The sequence below is a fragment of the Mya arenaria genome, chromosome 4 (assembly GCF_026914265.1).
Source record: "Mya arenaria isolate MELC-2E11 chromosome 4, ASM2691426v1".
NCBI classification, from domain to species: Eukaryota; Metazoa; Mollusca; class Bivalvia; order Myida; family Myidae; genus Mya; species Mya arenaria.
In genome coordinates, this window is record NC_069125.1 from 55,037,138 (window position 1) to 55,058,750 (window position 21,613).

The 21,613-nt window shown below is 36.0% G+C and overlaps 2 protein-coding genes across 2 annotated transcripts; one reads left to right on the plus strand and one right to left on the minus strand.

Annotated features, from left to right (window-relative positions):
* Positions 1 to 689: 689 nt before the first annotated feature.
* Positions 690 to 10,769, minus strand: LOC128230493 (membrane-associated tyrosine- and threonine-specific cdc2-inhibitory kinase-like). The gene is made up of 15 exons (XM_052942801.1): positions 10,574 to 10,769; positions 9,284 to 9,419; positions 8,710 to 8,807; positions 8,418 to 8,500; positions 7,630 to 7,755; positions 7,138 to 7,213; positions 6,738 to 6,860; positions 6,259 to 6,353; positions 5,879 to 5,985; positions 5,431 to 5,534; positions 5,016 to 5,229; positions 4,680 to 4,779; positions 4,010 to 4,117; positions 3,448 to 3,613; positions 690 to 2,636 (listed from the first exon to the last, which is right to left on the minus strand). The coding sequence occupies exons 1-15, from the start codon at positions 10,643 to 10,645 to the stop codon at positions 2,604 to 2,606; spliced, it is 1,641 nt and encodes a 546-aa protein (XP_052798761.1). The 5' UTR covers positions 10,646 to 10,769; the 3' UTR covers positions 690 to 2,603.
* A 110-nt stretch (positions 10,770 to 10,879) lies between these two features.
* On the plus strand, positions 10,880 to 21,486 carry LOC128230500 (microfibrillar-associated protein 1-like). Its single transcript, XM_052942823.1, has 10 exons — positions 10,880 to 11,055; positions 13,598 to 13,646; positions 13,913 to 14,119; positions 15,633 to 15,819; positions 16,099 to 16,220; positions 16,512 to 16,620; positions 17,859 to 18,019; positions 18,528 to 18,687; positions 19,248 to 19,337; positions 19,910 to 21,486. The coding sequence occupies exons 1-10, from the start codon at positions 10,986 to 10,988 to the stop codon at positions 20,084 to 20,086; spliced, it is 1,332 nt and encodes a 443-aa protein (XP_052798783.1). The 5' UTR covers positions 10,880 to 10,985; the 3' UTR covers positions 20,087 to 21,486.
* The last annotated feature ends 127 nt before the right edge of the window (positions 21,487 to 21,613 follow it).

Below are 21,613 nucleotides of genomic sequence, written 5' to 3' on the forward strand. Positions count from 1 at the left end.
TTTATGTTTACCAAACCTTTGAACCCTGGGTGTGGCCAGTAATGACACCAGGTGTATAACTTAAACATTCACAACCAATTTTGTTAAGATGAATGCGCAAACTACAGAACTTAAAGCTAAAAAATGGCCTTTGGGCTTTCAACAAGAACAAGGCAGAGTAATTCACAAAATCAACTGCAGAAGCAAAAAGCAAATTGTCTCTCAAAATCCTAGACTTGCAAATTGTCTCCCTTAACTCTAGACTTGAATTTACATGTACATGTAAACTTGGCTAAAAATAGAATTCGCTCATGCAGACCTGGCTAAAAATAGAAAGCATTTATTTAAAACTTTCATGGCCCATAATCTAGGCATTTATGGGCGGATCTGGCTTGTTTTCGAAAGGAACCGAGCTCTAATGGATATCTAGATACTGTACAAGTTTCATCGAGATACAATCAAAACTGAAGACTGTATCGTGTTCACAACCAATTGTTTACAGACGCACGACCGCAGGGATGCACATACTACGTACACATTACCATCGCATACGCTCTTCTGGTCTTTGGCCAGTAGAGCTAAAAAGAAAAAATCAAAGAGGACAATTTGTATGACCAAGTCTCTGTTCATAGACATTCCAAATACCTTACATCTTTCATTTTACACTTCCACCACAATATATTAACATTGAAAACAAAAACAACCCTTCTTTAATTTATTGAAAACTAGCTTTTCAAAATATACAGAAATTAGAAATACTTTGAAGCAGTTCGTTCTTTAACAGGTCAACAGAATTGCAAAAAAATAACAATTGAAAAAACACAAAGAACATTTACGAGACATTTTAACAAATATAAAAAGTATTCACATTTATGCACTGCATGTAATAACAAAATTCTGAAAGTTATGCGGTTCTGTTTTGCTGAATGTACATCAGTAAGTCGGCTGTTTTTAAGTAGATATTGGGCCATAATTCAACGAGCTAATAATGTTTACCTTGTTTTAAGCTTAGCTGAAAGATGAACAAATACATAAAAAAGCACAAGAAAATAATATACAGGACATATATCATTTAATACAGTGAATTTTGCAGTTTATACAGTGAAACAATACAGCAATAATACAATAAACAATTGTAACAAGAACACATGTGGTTATTTATAGCAGTATTTGACAAATTTACAATCAGAACATAAAATATCAAAATTAACATGACATGGAACAAGAATTTATCAAATCATCTTGGAAATAAATTGGCATAGATGAAGCACACCTCAAAATACAGGTTTAAAACTTTTGGAACACATTTCAAAGCAATCTCAATGTCAATAAACATAAATATCTGAACACATTTCAACATACATGTATGAACACATTTCAATATAATAATTGTATCGGAACACAGTTGAGGAACACATTCTTTTTAATTCAGCAATAACACAATAAAACTGTACAATGTGAACAACTTGAGTAATATATCTTTAAGGCACCACTTGTATTGCATAGATAAAGTAGAACACATCACTGGTTAATGATCAAAGCACAATTAAACGCTATTTGTCATATTGCCATGAACACTGGCAGTATTGAACACATGGTTACTAACCCACATGTCCAGGCACGCATGAACCTTAACACTGGGGTCACTAACCCACATGTCCAGGCACGCATGCATGCATAAACCTTAACACTGGGGTTACTAACCCACATGTCCAGGCACGCATGCATGCATAAACCTTAACACTGGGGTTACTAACCCACATGTCCAGGCATGCATGAACCTTAACCCTGGGGTCACTAACCCACATGTCCAGGCACGCATGCATGCATAAACCTTAACACTGGGGTTACTAACCCACATGTCCAGGCACGCATAAACCTTAACACTGGGGTCACTAACCCACATGTCCAGGCACGCATGCATGCATAAACCTTAACACTGGGGTCACTAACCCACATGTCCAGGCACGCATAAACCTTAACACTGGGGTCACTAACCCACATGTCCAGGCACGCATGCATGCATAAACCTTAACACTGGGGTCACTAACCCACATGTCCAGGCATGCATGAACCTTAACACTGGGGTTACTAACCCACATGTCCAGGCACGCATGAACCTTAACACTGGGGTCACTAACCCACATGTCCAGGCATGCATGAACCTTAACACTGGGGTCACTAACCCACATGTCCAGGCACGCATGCATGCATAAACCTTAACACTGGGGTTACTAACCCACATGTCCAGGCACGCATGCATGCATAAACCTTAACACTGGGGTCACTAACCCACATGTCCAGGCACGCATGCATGCATAAACCTTAACACTGGGGTTACTAACCCACATGTCCAGGCATGCATGAACCTTAACACTGGGGTTACTAATCCACATGTCTAGGCGTGCATGAACCTTAACACTGGGGTTACTAGCCCACATGTCCACGCACGCATGAACCTTAACACTGGGGTTACTAGCCTACATGTCCAGGCATGCATGAACCTTAACACTGGCGTTACTAGCCCACATGTCCAGGCACTGGGGTTACTAGCCCACATGTCCAGGCACGCATGAACCTTAACACTGGGGTTACTAGCCCACATGTCCAGGCGTGCATGAACCTTAACACTCTTCATCACTGGCAGCATCAAACATCTGAAATTGACAATTAAATTGTTGGTACGGGAAACATTAGCCAAATTAGGTAAATTATATTTCTAATTCATATCAAAGACCAACTATTTAATGTATGTGTCTTTTCATAGCAAATTTTATTTGGACATGAACTTCATGAAGGCAACATTTTGCTTTGAATGAAAACTTTTTCATTTCCATTTTAATGAAACAAAGTCTGCTTAAAGAGCCCGCCCTCATTATATTACCGGAGTTTGATAAGGTAATTAGTTTCTTCAGACATTTCAACAAACCTGTTTCCAAAATAATGTTTTGACAGTGCTCGATCAGGCTGCCGTTTTGTGAAAAGATTTGTTAGGTGTTTTTAGAAACTAAAGTCTCAATCAAACTCTGGTAAATGACCAAAGGAGGGACACTATGTTTTATTTAAAAAGGTGAAGAAATAGTCAGGGATGTGATTGACCTGGCAGCTGGAACCATTTCGCCCATGGGGTCTTAGGGCATTCTTTGGGTCAAAAGCACACTGCTGTAGAAGAAAAACTGGTCTTTTAGAAGCCCTTTTGAGGGTGCTCCTGACTTCAAATTTAAAGTTAACTGAAACATCAACTTAAACAACCGAAAGCACCCAAATTGGGCCATTAGATCTGCGGAATTCTGTGAATCCGCAGACAAATCACACCCCTGAATAGTAAGGTTATCTTTGTTTAAAGTATTCATTCAAACAAAATATTGCATACGAAGCATTTATGAACCAATCTATCACTTGGTATACACACACACTGAATACACAAACTAGAGTTTCAATAAAGATAAGCGAGTTATAATATCATACCCCCATGAGGTTTTTAGGCTCTATAGTCGACTTGTTCACTGGAGTATCTTCCGCCTGACCGACAGTGGGTGTGACTGGTCGATCATCGTCACTCCAGCTAAGGCTACTAGTGTCCAGGGAGTCCTCTCTTGTGTTGTGGACTGGGCTCGCTGAGTGGCCAGGAGTACTGCAATAGACATCATTTACAAATGCATCATCAGGCATAACTGCTCTTTATACTTCAAATGAATAAACATGGAGTATGTGGAATGAGCACCTTTTATCTTCACATTCCGTACTGGTTAAGTGGTCGCTATTAAATATTTTTGATAGCCAACATCATTTATAACTGATGTAAGTACATGTAAACCAAAATTTGAACAATCGAAACACATGGATCGAAGTTTAAGAAGTCATATGCATTACCAACAGATACCAGGGTAAGCTTGTAGACAATGACATGTCAGATGTTCCAGGGTGTACTTGAAGGAACGTGTTAACAGCGAAGCGATGTCCCCCTTTTATAAGAAAAATCCCATGCCCTTTGTAAATCCTAGAAGTTCTTTAAAGATAAAATACATACGCTCTTGATCCATGTGCCACAGGTGATGAACTAATTGGAGATGGAATGTGGCTGTAGTGACGGTTCCTCAGGGCAGGAGTCGTGAACGCATTCCTCATGGGTGGCTTGCTATGATAAAAAGAAAGAAAAAATCTTCCAATTATTACTTTAATTGCCTTGCATGAAAGTATTAAACCCGCAAACAGTTGATTCACGCTTTAACCTACATGTACCAGGTACTAGTGCATGAATTGTGATCTGTTATGCATTACAGTATAACATAATAAGACTACTAGGGCCACTTGTGTAGGCAGAGCACTATTTGGTAGAACCACACAAGAGCCCTTCTTAATATTAAAGCAGCAACCCGACTGTAAAAACTCTTTTTCTAAAAAATAGAGTAAGTTAACCAATAAAAAAGAGTGAGAGAGTATGGCTCAAACCTCAAGAAAGACCACATGATTTTTATACCTTACATTTGAAGCAGATTTTCTATGCAACAACATAAATAAAATAAGTGCCGTCAGCTGGGCAGCCAAATTCTAGCCACGAAGGGAAAGTAGACAGCACTCTACTGACATAGTTACTGCCTCAACGCACTTGAGAACTGAACAGCTCAATAGCTACACACCCAGAGTTAATAAAGAAACAGTTATGTCGCAAATAGTGATTGGCGGACTATTAAACTCACAATGGGGAGGGATCCATTATGCTGTTTTCTGATGAAGAACTTTCCAGTGGGGCTCCAATTGAGTTGTTGGTGATGCTCACATCATTACAAAACAGCTCATCTGCAATTAAAAAACTGCATGAAAACACTATAATATTGTCTCTTTTTCATTATGAGACCAAATAATGTCTGAATGACATACTGGTAATACACCAATAATTAGTATCAAGTTTGACGTACATCATATAAAAAAAGAAAAGCAAGAGCTTAGTTTTGTTCCCTCATCTCAGATGTGGCAATGTTTTTAACAAGATTGGTTGTTAATCAAAATCTATCACACCCAAACTGAATACTAACCATCAGAGAGACTATGGTCAAGATGGGATGTGTCTGATCCTGTGCCAGACGTAATAGAGGATCGCCTTTTTCCAAACCGATATCGCAGCCTCTGTACAGGAAGGGTAAGCAGAGTGAACATGGCCAGGAACCAGGCCCACAGGGTGTGCAGGGATGACTTTACTGTTGCCACAGCACTTTTCAGCATGTAGTCACGACGACGGCGCTTTAACACCTAAATATACATACAAAAAATCAAACTATCTTGAATTAAATGACATAAACAAAGTGCACAGATTTTGAAAAACCATCCAGCAAACCTGCCCACAGTCACTTAAACAGGTTATTCTGCAAGCATATTTTGATTTCATCTTCCTTTGCCGACTTTAAATAAAATGTTATCTTATTAATACACTGGACAATCCTTTATTTGTACCTTTCTGACATAGGGAAATGCAAGACACTGATCAGCAGTCGGACGGCACCTTGGATCCGGGTCCAACATCTGACCAATCACATACTTCAGGTCAAATGACTTATCTGAAAAACACAACAATACCCATGTATTACAGTTGTGACTTGCTAAAAAGTCCCAATCAAGGTATCAGTCAATAATTTATGATCAAGCAATAAAACAAATAGTAGATTACCAAAGCACTTAAGTTATAAATTTATCTTTAAGAAAATCATCCTTGAAATTTCAAAAACAAGAAAAATCTAACTACCTTCACTTTTATACTTATCTTTATTTAATACCCTAAAATTGTTGAAAATCAAGACAAAGAAATCACTTCATAATACAAATATCGAATATGACAACAACTGTAGATGTGTTTATGTTTAATAACGAGTTCTCTGTTATCAACTGTTTACAGCAGCCGTACCCCTGAGAAACTCATCTGGCATGTGCCCGTGGCGGAGAATGTGCCAGCCATCCCCACCCCGGGGCAGGTCAAGGTCACTGGCCAACTCCAATATAGTTATACCCAGGCTAAAACAATTATAATGAAATATATACATGTTTACCCAGACTAAAACATCATGGTCACTCTCAGCTTAGACAATATTACATGTATAGTGTTTACAGGAATATGATTGGAATAAACAAAAATCAGCAAGCCTGGCTATTTAAAATCCAAAATTTAAACAAGTCCAGTTAAACTTTTTATAAAAGCTGGAAAAACAGGCCTCTTTTAAGCAGGTCTTGTGCCAATTTGACAACTGTGAATTGGATGGAATGTGCTAACATAAGTAAGAATCCTACCTAAATATATCTGCTGGTTTGCCAAACTTGCCATTCATCAATTCTGGAGATAGGTACTTCGGATCCCCTTCTTGAGCTTCGGAAAAGTCGTTACCCTACAAACAACTTTGTAACTTAACTTTTAATCAAGACTTTGTTTATGAGCGAGCAAAAACACTGATATTTGTACATATAAGTTTTCAACATAGCAACATATGATATTCAATCTTATTTAAATCACTGTTTCACTTTGTTTTCAAACATGAAAGCAAACTATAATGAAAACATTAAAGAGATGTACAACAGTTGGGTAAAAATAGTTTCTAACTATTCCTATTTTGTCAGTGAATTAGTACAACCAGGTATGAAAGAATATACATACTGATTGTTCTATTTTCATGAGGTATAATAGAGGTTTTTTTGTCAATATCGCAAGGTTTAAATTCCCAATCATCAAAATTGAAAAGACTTGCTATCACATGCCAGCCAAGGAGACTGACCTTGGAGAGGTCAATGACGAGCCCAAAGTCTCCGAGCTTGCAGATGCCATCCTGTGATATGAAGATGTTGTCAGGCTTGATGTCCATATGCACCAGGTTGTTGTCATGGAGATGCTTCACTGCCTGAAATAAGGTGCACATGTTATTGTATATATTTTCCACACATGTGTCGTCCAAGTAATAATAGCGATTGAAAATTATGTAGATACATCAAAATGGAGTGCACTACTTTTAGTTTGTAAAAAGTAATACGTTGATAAATGGGTTGGGTGACTCAGCAGCTTCTCCTTCTTAACTTCCTCCTCAAGCTTCTGTTGCCTGCATAGTTAGACATCATTTTGAACATCAACTTAAAAGGCTACAGTTCACTATGGATTGCTCTTAATGTTGAATAGCCAACCTGTAGCAGATCCACCAAATAGTCCCAAATAACACTCTCTGGAATATCATGGTGTGTCTCTGCATAGTTGCTCAAACTGAAACACAGAATTATATCATCAGACTGAAACACAACAACACAAATTCATTTTAAGGCACATATTTTTTTCATTCTTGTAGTTTTATCCATATCATTTTTTCCATTTGATATATTAAGTGCAGACCTTCCAAATAACACACACACACATTCAATCCATCTACATGATAAGTCTTCTATAAGTAATTGAAGAAAAGCATGTTCATATTCAGTGCCCGATTTTACCAAGCATATAAATGTGTCTAAAGAGTAACAAGATGCTAGAATGACAGCGAGTGTACCTTGTTTTACAGATCTTAATGAGCAGGTAAAGGTTTCGCCTCATTTCCCTGGCACGATTAGGTTTGAATGGCTCAGCCATATGTCTAACATGACATTAAATTGTATGGCCAACTTCAAACATGACAATTAGTCTACCTTGTTTTACAGAGCTCCACAAGAAGGTAGAGGGTAAGCCTCTCTTCCCAGGCACGATATATCCTCACACAGTTAGGGTGACTCGGCAGCTTCTCCTGCTTAGCTACCTCCTCCAGCTTTCTTCGCCTGCAATATTGGACATCATTGTCAACATTGAACTTTCATACAAACATGTTTTTCATAACAATTGTCATACTATATTTTTGTATTAAATAAAATAAGACATGTCATGACAGGGCTTCCGTTAAAGGAATTTGGAAGTATATTACTCCCTAGAAATGGGTTAAAACTTCCAATATTAATTCCTTGGAAGTACAAAAACTTCCATAATTTTGAAGAAAACTTCCAAAGTTGAAAGCTTGGAAGTTCAAAATATCAAAACCTTTGGTCAATATTCCTTTTATGGTCACAATTTGACTTAGTTTAACCCTTTTTTATAGTAAAATGAATTATTATAATATAAGTCTGGGAATTTGGCAAATTAGTTTAAGTTAAAGTTGCAAATTATTTGATATTTAATATACTTGTGTAAAAATAGTTGAAAAAAGATATTGTATTCAGGAGACTTTAACTTCCACATTTCACTGTAAAACTTCCAAAATTTATTGACAGGAAGTTTATACTTTCAGTTTTAAATTCTTAATGTGATGTCATCAAGATTGTAACTTAACCTTAACATTATGTCTATTTCTCAGGTTCCATGCTTTAACAATCAATCTCATTTTGTTGTTATAGAAATTTCAAACCATGCAACAGTTGAAAACTATATGGAGTGATTTAAAACATACCTGTCTGATTCCCCACGGAACCTATCTCTAGATTTCTTCACTGCATACAATTTTCCATCTTCTTTACTGCGAACTTGATACACCTGCAAAATCTCTTAGCATGTTAAATTTACTACACATAAGTTTACATGTATTTTTAATCAGAGAGTATTCTAGACCATGGAACTTCAATGCAAAAAAGACCTCCCAATTAATGTTTGTTTTCCTGGCTACCAAGTGAGAAAGTTCTCTTCTTAGAACAGGTATTTATTAATTTTACAATAGTTGACAAGCAGGAGAGAAGAGCAGTCACCTCTCCAAAAGAGCCAACGCCCAACTGCGAGATGATCTGGAAGCACTGACTGAAGTAAGATTCCCTGCTGTGCTGATTGTAGCCAGGACTCAAAATAGCTGTTATGAAGTCAAGGTCATAAATTGTTATACTATATTTATGATTAGTGGTTTTACAGCAAACATCAACTACTGTCTTAGGATATGGATTCAGTGAATTACTTCCCCCTTTGTTTTAGACTTTTGTAAGGCAAGTTACTCTTTAAAATTTTACATCTAAATATATTGTCTATGTTATTTAGAATAATACACACAATATGAAATACAAAATATTGTTTATCTTTAATAATTTTGGTATATTATACATTTTATATTATAGATCCATGCTCACTTCAAATACAGTGAATTTCAACAGTTTGTTTAACAGTATGCCCCCTGAAAGCCGCTTTGTCAGAAACATGTTGAATATTAAATGAGCATTTTTAGAAGAAATGCATTTTCATAAAGTTTTCGTAGGACTATTGACTGTGACCTTCAACCTAATGACCTAATACAATAGGGGCCATCTGCTGGTAAAGGGCAACTCAGAAGGATACAGTCTTGACTAGTGGTGCTTCTGAAAGAGACGAGCTGAGCCCTTGTCACAGGTCTGTGTGGGAATATCCGACTGACTGGGGGAGCACTTTTCACTGGAGGCTTCGGTGGAAGAGAATCTCTGGGTGTTCCCCTGGACTGAAATATACAAAGATGTATCAACATCGGCTCTGGTGGACTTCTTCTCATTAAGTTTTAGTGTCAAACGCTGGATATGCTTGATATCAATATCTTCAACTGTATGAATATGACCTGCAGCCGGATATGGTATGATTGGATGCTTGTTATCAATATCTTCAACTGTATGAATATGACCTGCAGCCGGATATGGTATGATTGGATGAAAAAATTACCAATGCACTGTTGCTAGTGATAGATGAAGTTGATTAGTTAACTCAAAAGCACATGATTAATGGAGTCACTGTGTGCAAACTGCAGATGACTTATTAAGATTTCATCGTATTTGTCTTTAAAAAAAAAGATAAAAATAGAACAAGTTGTTTACTCAATAAGATGCAGAAAAAGCAGTTAAGCAGTCTTCGTCGTAACTGGGTTGCCTGAAGCCCGGGACAAGTAAATGCTGTTTCGGACAAGTAAAAATTTCCAGGTGGTTGCCTGAACGGGCAAGTGCATTTTTCCGAAATTTAAATCCGTCAGTTTTCATATTTTCTTCAGCAAAAATTCACAAATTCTCATTAAACATTCTAAATATTGGCTTTTGTATATTTACTTATGAATGAGAGTTGTCACAGCATTCATTGTGCTCAGCATTTGTGGTATTCAGTTGATAAGCATCTAAGTGTCTGCCCGACACTTGGATGTTTATTAATCAAATACTACTACAATTATTTTTTTTGGCCAAGGAAAACTGTTTTTCGGGCAAGTGATTTTCTTCAATTACTTGCCCAAAAGGACAAGTGCTGAAAAACAGTTAAGGCAAAGACTGGTTTAGTGGTTAAGTATATTATCAGACATATGAACTCTACCAGCAGTAGTCTACCGGTTATAACCCTTTTACCGCTCTACTGCTAAATAAGCTCATCACTGATCGCCATGTCTGTGTTCTGACAGAGATTCAAGCCCGAAATTATTTTATTTTTAAGGCCTCAGGTCTTTTTAGGAAAGAATAAAAGGCCAATGGAGCCTAGTTTCATATGAAATTTGAACAAATGTTTACCACAAATAAAGTTTTTTGAACATACACAACATTTACAAATAAACTTATGAAAAATATGGTCGCGTATATAATCTAATGCTACACGTGCGACTATGTTTACAAATTACAGTGACACCTTTTTGGTTGAAAATGTCTGCAACTCTTGGAAGAAACGCGGAGTGGGTCGAGGGCTTTGAAATGCAGACATCTTTCGGAATAACAATTCACAGATGTCAACTAGACCATATAATTCCTATATTAACGGGTTGATGTGCAAATATTTAACAACAGGAACTGCAAAGTTGACATCTTGTGATTCATTAATTTCCTTTCGCGGTCTTTTTGTTGACATTTGTTACGATGGCTGTGATTGGTTGTTTTTTTAGGTCAACCTTTTGCGATTATCACATATGATATATATTTCATCAAACAGACGCTTCGAACGAAATGCGTCTATTGATTTAGACGCAAAATGAGCAATTAACAAATCGAACTTTTAAGAAACATTTAACACTTTTCCAGCTTCTTATCAAGTTAAATATTTAAAAATGGAGTCATCAAAACCATCAGTCCCAATTTTGTCAACTGCTGGTGCAGTTCCTGTAAGAACAGAAAAAGGTAAACTTATTAGCCCGAACGTTTTGTGACTGTATTCAAAATAATCTTAAAAGAGAATTGATGACTGTTTCTCACATCCCGATATGGCTGAGCAATACATTCTCAGGGCATCCGAAAGGATTTTCTGAAGGCATGTTAGGACTGAGAAATGGGATGGGTTTGGGAGTGGTGTCCCTTATTACGTCAAGATTTTTTTTATAATTGTAGTACAAATGGTGCGATTTTTTGCATTCATAGCTAAATTTATCTGCCAGAGTTTCCCTTGGCGATCGCCATTTGCTACAAAATCACAAAAGTGACGACAACTTTTCAAATTTGGCGAATTTATGACGACAATATTTTTTTTTGAAAAATATTTTCTTAAAATGAAGTAAACGGTGCCCATGCAGCCTGCATGATAATCGATTTTGTCACTGTCATAAATCAAGCTCATCTCCTGGTGCTACAACAAATCCGATAATTAGAGCAATCAGTCACGGTCAAGTCAACACATTGCTAATTATTGCGGAATGTTATTGCTTTCACTGATTAACAACAACATCCTTTAACTAGTATGTCTCATATTAGCAAACAATTTTAATATTTAGCACAATATCTTTGTTGTTGCGTAATTAACGTGTTTGTTTTAAAAAATGCAAATCATTGAATTTTAGGTCGTCTGAAAGTCATGCCATATGCAAATTTCGTAATGACGTTTACACGCTAAAAATAGATTTGCTTTCGGTTTTGTCGCAATTTGTAATTGCTATAAATCCAACATTCTAGGCGGTTTAAAAGTGTCAAAAAGACTAACAGAAGTCATTGGTTATGCTTACAAATAAATATAATTACATCCCAGTGATAAGGCTTCCAATAAGTTGGCTGGAGTAAAGAGTAGGCATTTTGTATATGAATAGTATGGCCTTAGTTTGACAATGTTTATTTCTTTGAGTTTCCATTTAATTTTTAAAATTATCTCATTATTTCATAATTGTATTCTTTAATTCTATGACACTTTTGTATGCAGGCATTAGACTGAAATCAACATATTGATGTATATGTCGCATTTTTGCAATATTTTCATTATTATTTTTTTATTGATGTACTCCATATATTTTGTCAATAGAATAACAATTTACTAATATCTTGTGCTTCATGTACAACAAAATATTATGTTTTTGTATGACACTGTGCTTATTAAATGCAATTTAAGGCTCTTAAAATGCTTAAACTGCATGAGCTTCAGGGGGGCTTCACCCCCTCTGACCCCCACAAGGGCGCTGCCCTGGACCCTTAAGGGGGCTGCGAAAGGCCCCTTTATCCCCCGCGAAAAAGTGCCCACAACTTTTTAGAACCCAGAGGGAACCCTGTCTGCTATATAGTCAAACTATAAAATTGTTGTTTTTCATATTTTTTGGTATTCTTCAAATCTTTTTTTTGTAAACAATTTCACGTGGGTAGTGAGTATTAATGTTTATATTGAGATCAATGAATTACCAAGAGAAATGTTGGAACGCAGCCTTCCTGGAGTCTGCTGTCCTTGTACATGAAAAACAGGGATCACGTGAATCAAATAATAATTAAATGATATAAAGTAATATATCAAACACTTATTCAATCAGACTGGGGACTATCAAGTAGGAAAACATACATCCTTTTTCTATTATATTACGACAATATCATGAGCTTTATTCACCCTCACGCCGGCTGCCATCAACTGCATGTGCGTGTGTGTATTTGCTTAAAGGATGATGACATCGCCAGACTTATAGGAGGCATGAGGTGTTTGTGTTTAGACATGTTGAAGTTCTTCAACGGAATGATTTGATTTTTCATATAAACCTAAAACCAAAACTTCAACCTAAATTGCCGTTCTTGATTTCTGATACTTATTTGCAAAATAATTTATTTTTCAAAAATTTCAATGCATCCATATCTGACCTGTTGGATGCTAAAAAAAGGAGTTCTATGAGTGGTGTATAAAAAGAACCAGTACCACGAGGATATTCATGTATGTATTATAAATAGACTAATCCAAAGTTGATACCTACCTTCTATCGGAAGCACTTATATTTACTACCCTTACTGGTATTTATTTTTTTACTTGAGATGATTATTGATGAGACTTAGCATGTTTATCATAACACCATTGAAGTATATGTAAAAAAAAACCAAAGAATTTCAGCTAGTTTTGTTTTTAATACAAGTGAAGTACATAACTTGTCATAAGAAAGCTGCTGAAACATTTCATTAGCAATCAGTCACAATTGCTTTGTCATTGAATTGATTTACCAATGTTAAAGTGCCACAATGTATTAAGGGTGTGCATAAAAGGAACACAAATTCCTAATGTGTATGTGTGTAAATTTATGTACATAAGATTCTAATCTTACTTTTGTTCTTTTAGTGTTAAAAATCTATACCAGTCTACAAGCACTCATTTGCCAGTCCCAGGGTGAGGACATGTGTGCAAGCCCCTGGGCGAGGACCATTACTTTTCCATCTATATTTATATTTGTATGGTATGCAATTGTGCCAACGCCAACTTTATTTTCTGTTTAAGGTGTGTCTATGCAAAAGGTGAAGGTGAACAGATATGTTACTGGGAAAAGGTAAGTTAAAACAAAACATGTAAAATGTAAATTCTGTATCAAATATTAATACAGTCCTGAGATATTTCAGAAAAAAATAAATAATCACACTTTGATATATCAATATACAAGACTTTCTGTACATGATGTATAATCTCATTACTACCAAATGCAGTTTGAATTTCTTTTGCTTTCAACGAAAACCATGTTCAGTATACTTTATACAGATTATCTGTACATTACATGTGCAAAGACAATAATCTTACATGAATTTCTGCTGTGTTTAGACCAGACTATGCACCAGACTACAGCAGCGACTCAGAGAGTGATGAAGACTTCATCCGAGTGAAGAAGACAACATCAACAAAACCAGGACCATCACACGAGGAAGATGAGGATGAGGGTGGGGAGGACATGGACCCGCGGTTACGACGTCTTATGGAGGCACGTAAATCTCGGATAGACAGTGACGAGGATAGTGAAGATGATGATCGGTAAATGTTTTAAGTTCATTCACTTAATTTTGTGAACAGTTACCTGCACTTTTCATTATATCTGTGTTTTTTGACTGTCATTGTTTGTTTGGAGCTTCTGTAGCTTTTAAGCATTATAATTTGCACAGACATGAACCATCATGTGAATTAAACTCTTAACAGTTATTCAAATCTGTATTGCAAATTTCTGTTTAATTACAGCAAAAACACGGTCCAGGGGTTTCAATAAGGGGACGTAGACATATTATACGTCCGGAAAATCGCCAAAAACGTCCCAGAATTTGACACCAGGCGTTTTGAAAATTCCTTATAATAACCTTGTACGCCTCTTTTAAATATGCCGTACTGCCCTTTCATCTTCCCATATGCCTTGTACGTGTCATATGACAGCTTATTGTGTGTTAGGAGCAGACGACCTGTGTATTCATAAACGGCCATCTTCTAATCCGATAATTAGGAAGAGCCAATTAGTGTAACATCGCCAGGAGGCGGAGCTATTGAATGTCAGCCAATCAGAATATACAATGAGAACTCGTTCATTCAAAGATGAAAGTTAGTAAAATACAATAAAAAATGCAAAGGGATGGTGAAAAATGTTGTCAAGCACTATTAAATCTTTTAAAATAATTGATAATTGTATAAAAAAAACTATTGTACAGACGAGACTCGCTATTTTAAATATTGTTGATTTGAAGCAGACGGTCACTGCCGATTTGTAGACATAGGAAAGCTGGCGCTAACACAATCAAATACATCAATTTATCAGTAAATGCTTTGAAAGTGTATTTGTAAAATATTCATGATGAACATTTCTTTGTAACCTCCAAAATATTTTGATGCTTTATTTCGCGTTTACCTTTCATGTCTGCGACCATGTCGAAATTCCGCCGAAACCGCCATTTTTTTAGGAGAAAAATGAGACATTGCACTAAAAAAAGACTCCGGACAAGTACAGTCATATTACCACAGACAAGAAGACAATTTTTTATTTTGATAATTAAACACACCCTTTTAAATTCTAAGTCTGAAAATAATGAAAAATGATTTTAATTAAGTATAAAAACAAAACATTCTACGAGGAAACCCCCCTTGTGACAGGGGTTGACCCCTCCCACCCCCACCCCCATGCTCCCCTACGCTAGACTCTTGTAATGGTTGAATATAAACAATAAACATAAATATAATCATTTTGAATTGTGCATCAAACGCGCTACTTTACCTACAAATTTTATGAAAATTCTGGAAATCAGACATGGAATTTTAAAAAAATCCTGATTTTGGGTCTTATTGAAACCCCTGAATCAATTTCAATTACGGATAGCTTAATTAAAACTTTAACATTACAATATCACTGTCTGAAAGTTTGAATGCTGTCTGAAAGTTTTAATTTTTACAGCTTGATGCATCCCATTGTAATTAGTAAGTCTCATTTCTCAAGAGCTCAAGAACAAAAATGCTTTTAAAAATGTTTTTTAATGATAAAAATATTTATTAATGATCCTGAATATTTCAGAGTGGCAAGACACAGACGGCAAGTCATAGAGCCTGAGGTGATAGCAGAGGGCACAGATTCGGAAGATGAGCGTGTGCGTCGCCATGATGATGATGAGAGCAGTGAGGAGGAGGAGTTGGATGATGAAGAAATTGAAAAACGGAGAAACCTGCTACGTCAACGAGCCTTACAGCGTAAACAGGAGGAGGTGCGTATGTCCTATTTTTAGAGCATCTTGCTTTTAAACCCATGTAAGATGTATATATTGTTTATATTGTTTGATTGAAAGTTATTCAATTTTGCTCTTTATCTTGAATATACCGGTACATCACAAAGTTTCATGCTCTGTAGTGATACAGTATACTTATTTGCAACTTTGACAGCTTTTATTAAACTAATATATATATATTTATGTCCTTTGAACATAATTATGCTATTATAATCTTTTTTTATTAATACTAAATGCTTGCTGTTCCCTGTTATGTAGGAGGTGTTGGATATTGAGGATGATAAGGTCGGCGAGAGTGATGAGGAGTCGTCTGAGTATGAGGAATACACTGACTCAGAGGAGGAGACAGGGCCTCGCCTGAAACCAGTCTTTGTTAGGAAGTATGAACTACTGCATAAATATTCTTCGCACCATTATGTAATTTTAATAACAAGTGTTGATTCTTATGGAAAATGAAAATGTACCATATTGAATATGAAATACTGTCTGTCTATGAATGTCAATAAGATTTTCTTAATCTGTGTTTTAGGACTGTTAAGGTTGCAAAATCAAATATGACAAAAATATTTTAAATTAATCTTGAACTCTTGATTAATTATGAAATTGAAGAAAAGAATGTCATAACAACAAAATAAATTATAAAATACACTAATTCACTCTGATGTTTCTAGGAAGGACCGCTTTTCAGTGCAGGAGAAGGAGAGAAATGAGGCTAAGATGAAGGAGATGGAGGTTGAGGCCAAGAAAATGGGCGAGGAGCGCCGAAAACAGACTCTCAAGGTGAGCAGATGCATGCTTATTAAGTATTTATTATGTACATTTTACATAATTTCCCATACCCTACTTGCTTTGGATCTCAACTCCTTCCTCCACAACTGGTACCATTCCCTTTTTAGTAATTGCTAAAACATACACATGAACAGTGGATTGCTTGTAGTACCTGTGATAAATTATGTCTTCATCTCCCTGTAAATTAATAATACGGGGGTATATTCGGAGTCACCATTTGTCAGTTGAACTTGGTCTGTCTTTCTGTTGGAAAAACCTTGCTTATTCTTCATGAACCATGGCCTTCCCATTTCATGGTTATATGCCAATGAATATGATTTTTATTCTTTGGCTATATTAAACTAAGTTAATTGAACAATTTAAAAGGTATAACGACTTGAAACACAATATCACCATAATGTCTAGAAGTGCCTTGCATATTTCTTTGTGAATCACAGCCTTCTCATTTTGATGGTATGTGCCTTTGCTCGTGAGTTTTTCAGTTTGGGCAATAATGGACTTTAAAAAACCGAGATACTTCCACGGTTTTAAAGTTATTACTCTGTTACTGGATACACATAAACACCAAAATAAGCGGTAGTTCTTGGCATATTGGACTTGTTGGACTTTATAGGTCGAAATTATTTCCCCGATTAATTGGTATCGCTCTGACAGGTGAGCCAAGGCCTAATCATCTAAGAGTTGCTGGCGCTTAGCATTGAAGATATACATGAATGGTAGCTTGTGGTGCAAATTTCATCCAAAGTTTCATCATGTGGTACAACTATTAATTGATCAGCATGTAGAATGAATTCTCGTTCACCAGAGTGATGATGCTATGCGTTAGATCGATCAAACCTCTGATGAATGGGAATGGTAGAATGGAAATACCGGTGTGTTTTGAATTGACTTGTTATTTACCTTGAATTATGATTTATAGATTACATGTGATATCTGCTTTAAACCCCTCTGAAGGCAGTGTGCGGAGGGAGTCATCTCTCCATAGATAGTTCTAGATGCTCCGATTTTGCAAAACACCAGAATATTTATCATAGCCTTGCATTTTGTCTGCAACTATTTTCAAAACTAGCAATATCATTATTACTGTCATAACATTAAGTTTAAGGTTACTGTGATAAATTGATTTTTAATACATCAGCAAGTGTTAAATTCCTTATTAAATGTATTGTTTTTTACGGCCACATTGAAAGTCATATCCCATATGTTACACCTTACCTGTTGATATCTAGATGATAGAAGATGAGCGTCGTCGTGAGCTGGAGGCAGCACGGAACACACAGGACGCGTGTGACCAGCTGGAAAGTGGCGACGAGAATGATGAAGAGGCTTATGAGTCCTGGAAGGTTCGGGAACTCCGCAGACTCAAGCGCGATAGGGAGGAACGAGAGGGGTGAGTGCATCTTTGGCTTTAATGCTTGGTGTAATAAAGGTTTAGATTGTATAAGTTCATGCTAATACTGATGCTGGTTTATGTATTTGTCTTCTAGTTTGCTTTCATGTGTTTTCATAATTTTATGTTATTGACTCAACCAACCAAGTAATGTGTTCTTCTTTGTAACATTATGATTAAAAGTGTTATATAGATAAAATAATTGTTTTTCACTTATATGCATTTTAATGAACTGTTTCAAACTTCATTTCTCAGATATATATAAGTTTGTTTAGTGTCTGTTAAGTGTTTAAATAATTCATGGTGTCACCATCATGAATAGACATAATTTATGCTATAAAGCAATGTATTGTGAATCCAGCGCTATTAATCATAAATAATTAAGGCTCTTTTCTATGAGTTTTAGAAACCTTGTTGTATGAATTCCATATTGAATGACCACTTATGTAATTGACTCTATTTATTCTCACTAACCAACTTCTTATCCATGGTTGCCTGTGTTTTCCAGACTTGAGAAGGACAAGTTGGAGGTTGATAGAATGCACAACCTCACAGAGGAGGAGAGGCGTGCAGAGTTCCAGCACAATCCTAAACTACGCACAAATAAGGCACCCAAGGGCAAATACAAGTTCCTCCAGAAATACTACCACAGAGGAGCATTCTTCATGGTTTGTACACTGCTCCTGGCTTGTGACTTCGATAAACATTAATGTAAAATTCTAATGGCTGGTGACCCAATATTACCTTGGTACCATTTAAAAGGGTATTTCTTACTGATATCTATAAAAGGATAAAAGAATGATATATGTAGTATGTACTTTGGTTCTTTATTTTAACTGAAAAAGGCTAAAGGTAACGCCTGTCTAAAAAATCATTGTGATAATCTGGTTTGACTACCTTAGCTTTTATGTGAGAAAGTTTTTCCTCAGTTCATTGAATATATTGTCTCATCTCTGTCATTCTTTATTTAATGTTGCCATGCAAAAAAACTTGTTTGTCCTGACTTGGAGACCATTCAAGATGTGTGCACCATGGAACTGTGTAGGCATTTTCACAACGACTATACACACTAGTGTTAGCAAGTCACAGAACTTTACTACATGTATTAATAATTGTTGAGTAGTGCTCCTATGTTTAAGGAGAAAATTAGTCAAGCCTACCCTAGGCATCGTTTTATTGGGCTAATGTTTCGAGTAATCGTTACTTAGTGTGTATTTTTGTCTTTCAGGAAAAGGATGAAGACAACTTCAAGAGAGACTTCTCTGAACCAACATTGGAGGACCACTTTGATAAAACTGTGTTGCCTAAAGTCATGCAGGTTTGTTGCTTCAATAGTAGTCCTCAGAAGGATATTATAAGTTATGGGGTTAGTAGGCGACCCGATATGGGATATACAGGGCAAAGGAAACCAATATTGTTTCATGTGCCGGTATATCCCATATCGGATCACCTACTAACCCGAAAAGTATATACCACGTCAACAACCTGTTTACCTTTTTAAATGTTTCATTTATTCATCGGAATCAGAAAATAGACACCATTTTGGTACGATATAAATTTGGTGACCCAATATGGAAAAATATCGGGTCAGCATGTGACCAGTCCTGGACCAATGTTGCGTTATTTATGTTGGAGGGGTATATATATGTATATGGGTTTAAGAGTTATTCTAGGAAAAAGGTGTGAATTTTAATTATTAAACTGTCTTGATATATGACTTCTTACACAGGTATTTATATTAAAAGAATTATAATTCATGTCTAGTTTTTATGCAGTGTGTCATATACAATGTAAATGTAACAAGGTTTACTTACATAATTCTAGGTTGGGAACTGATATTTTCAGGTTGTCATGTCAAACTCACACATTATTGTATTTAACCCTCTCTAGGTTAAGAACTTTGGCCGGTCAGGTCGGACAAAGTACACTCATCTTGTAGACCAGGACACGACAAGCTTTGAGTCTCCCTGGGTCTCTGAGACAGCCATGAATGTCAAGTTTCACTCACAGAAGGGCGGGGGCATGAAACAGATCTTCGACAGACCAAGTCAGAAGAAAAAGAAATGAGGAGGTTGTTGGTTGAACTTTGTGGTTGAATTTTAAATTGTTCATGTATCCAGAATAGGTCAGTTGATTGCAATGGTCGTGATGGACTATTGTTTAATACATGATTTGTTCCCATACTGTCATTGTGATGCCTGAAATATGATACATGAATTGTGATAGAGTTGTTGAAAATGAATACACTTGTATGTGCAGCATTTTATTGGTTAATGCTAGAACATGGCTCTATGTTGAAAGTTATGTTAACATTTACCTTTAGGATGGTATGATCTCTGTTTCAGAGCAATCCAAGTTTAAAATATATTATTTTGTTTTAAGATTTAATCTATAACTGAGACCAATTTATAATGTCAGCTTGTTTCCTTACACTGTAGAAGGTGAGAATGTAAGGCAATTTGATGCATTGCCATCTGCGAATACAGCTCTTGTTTTGTGTGGACTTACCATTAATACTATATTTTTATCTTGTGGGATGAATGCGTAAAGGTTCTAAGTGACATCAGATAAAGAAGCAGGTAGAACCTTCTTGTGTTCACATTTTGAGCTGCTATGTAATGATGTATGATCATGAAAAATGATAAATGCTTTTAAACAATTCAATGAAATTGGCAAATGTTTTCACATACATGTAAGATGCATAAAAAGGTTCAATCTCATTTTATGATGTCATGTTTAATTAGTTTTTGAATCATTGATTAATGATTTGTACATTTGTTTTGTAAAATAATGTTTTACCATGTAAATTACATAGTGAATTAAATTCTGTGGTACTTATCAAAAACATTTTTGCCTCAATCTTTAATGAGCAGTTCTCAAAAGAGTGACTGTGATATTGGCTCTTACATACTGGTTCCATATTTGCCTCAGTGAATAATGCTGTAGTCTGTCATGTGCTATTATTCTTTATACATAAAGCGAAAATCTGATAGCATGGATTTAAATTCCTCTAATAATATTGGTTGGCAATCCCAGCCAACATCAAACAACATCTACTATATAACCATTTATTAGCGTGTCCATTTTTCAGAGTAAAAACATGAGTGTTATTGTCATAGCCTTGTGTTTTCATCGTCACCAGTGTGCACAAATCTTAACCTTGGCCATAGCTCAAAATCAATTCAAGATATTCAAATGAAACTTGGTAAATATGTTGCCAAGACTACGCACATGACTGTATAGCAAGGCCCATAATTCTGCTTTTAATAATGGTTGAGTTTCACCCGCTTATCAACTGGAAAACAACGGACAAGTGATTGTATTTGCTATGAATTGCTCTTGTTTATAAAAAAATGATAAAAACCTATCCTGAAAAATATTTTGTTTGTAATTTTCTGACTGGTTCTGACACCAAAATGCAATGATTTTTTTGGTCCCATTATCAGGCAGAAAAGTATATTTTAGAATATTGTTCTCTTGTTTAAATAAAAGTAATTACTCATCCAGATAGCCTTCAAAAATCATCCTTGACTTACTGACTCACTGGAAAAATGTCTCAGTTGGACCATTGCAAAAAGAAAACAGTATTTTTAG

Bases quoted from the DNA above. Each gene is read 5' to 3' on its own strand.
- LOC128230500 (XM_052942823.1), top strand. From the start codon at position 10,986: ATGGAGTCATCAAAACCATCAGTCCCAATTTTGTCAACTGCTGGTGCA. The intron at 16,221-16,511 runs GTATGAACTACT...TGATGTTTCTAG, and splicing joins AAACCAGTCTTTGTTAGGAA to GAAGGACCGCTTTTCAGTGC. The intron at 19,338-19,909 runs GTTTGTTGCTTC...AACCCTCTCTAG, and splicing joins TGTTGCCTAAAGTCATGCAG to GTTAAGAACTTTGGCCGGTC.
- LOC128230493 (XM_052942801.1), bottom strand. From the start codon at position 10,645: ATGTCTGCATTTCAAAGCCCTCGACCCACTCCGCGTTTCTTCCAAGAG. The intron at 9,420-10,573 runs GTGTCACTGTAA...TGTATATTTCAG, and splicing joins AGACATTTTCAACCAAAAAG to TCCAGGGGAACACCCAGAGA. The intron at 5,986-6,258 runs GTAGGATTCTTA...TAATTGTTTTAG, and splicing joins AAACCAGCAGATATATTTAG to CCTGGGTATAACTATATTGG.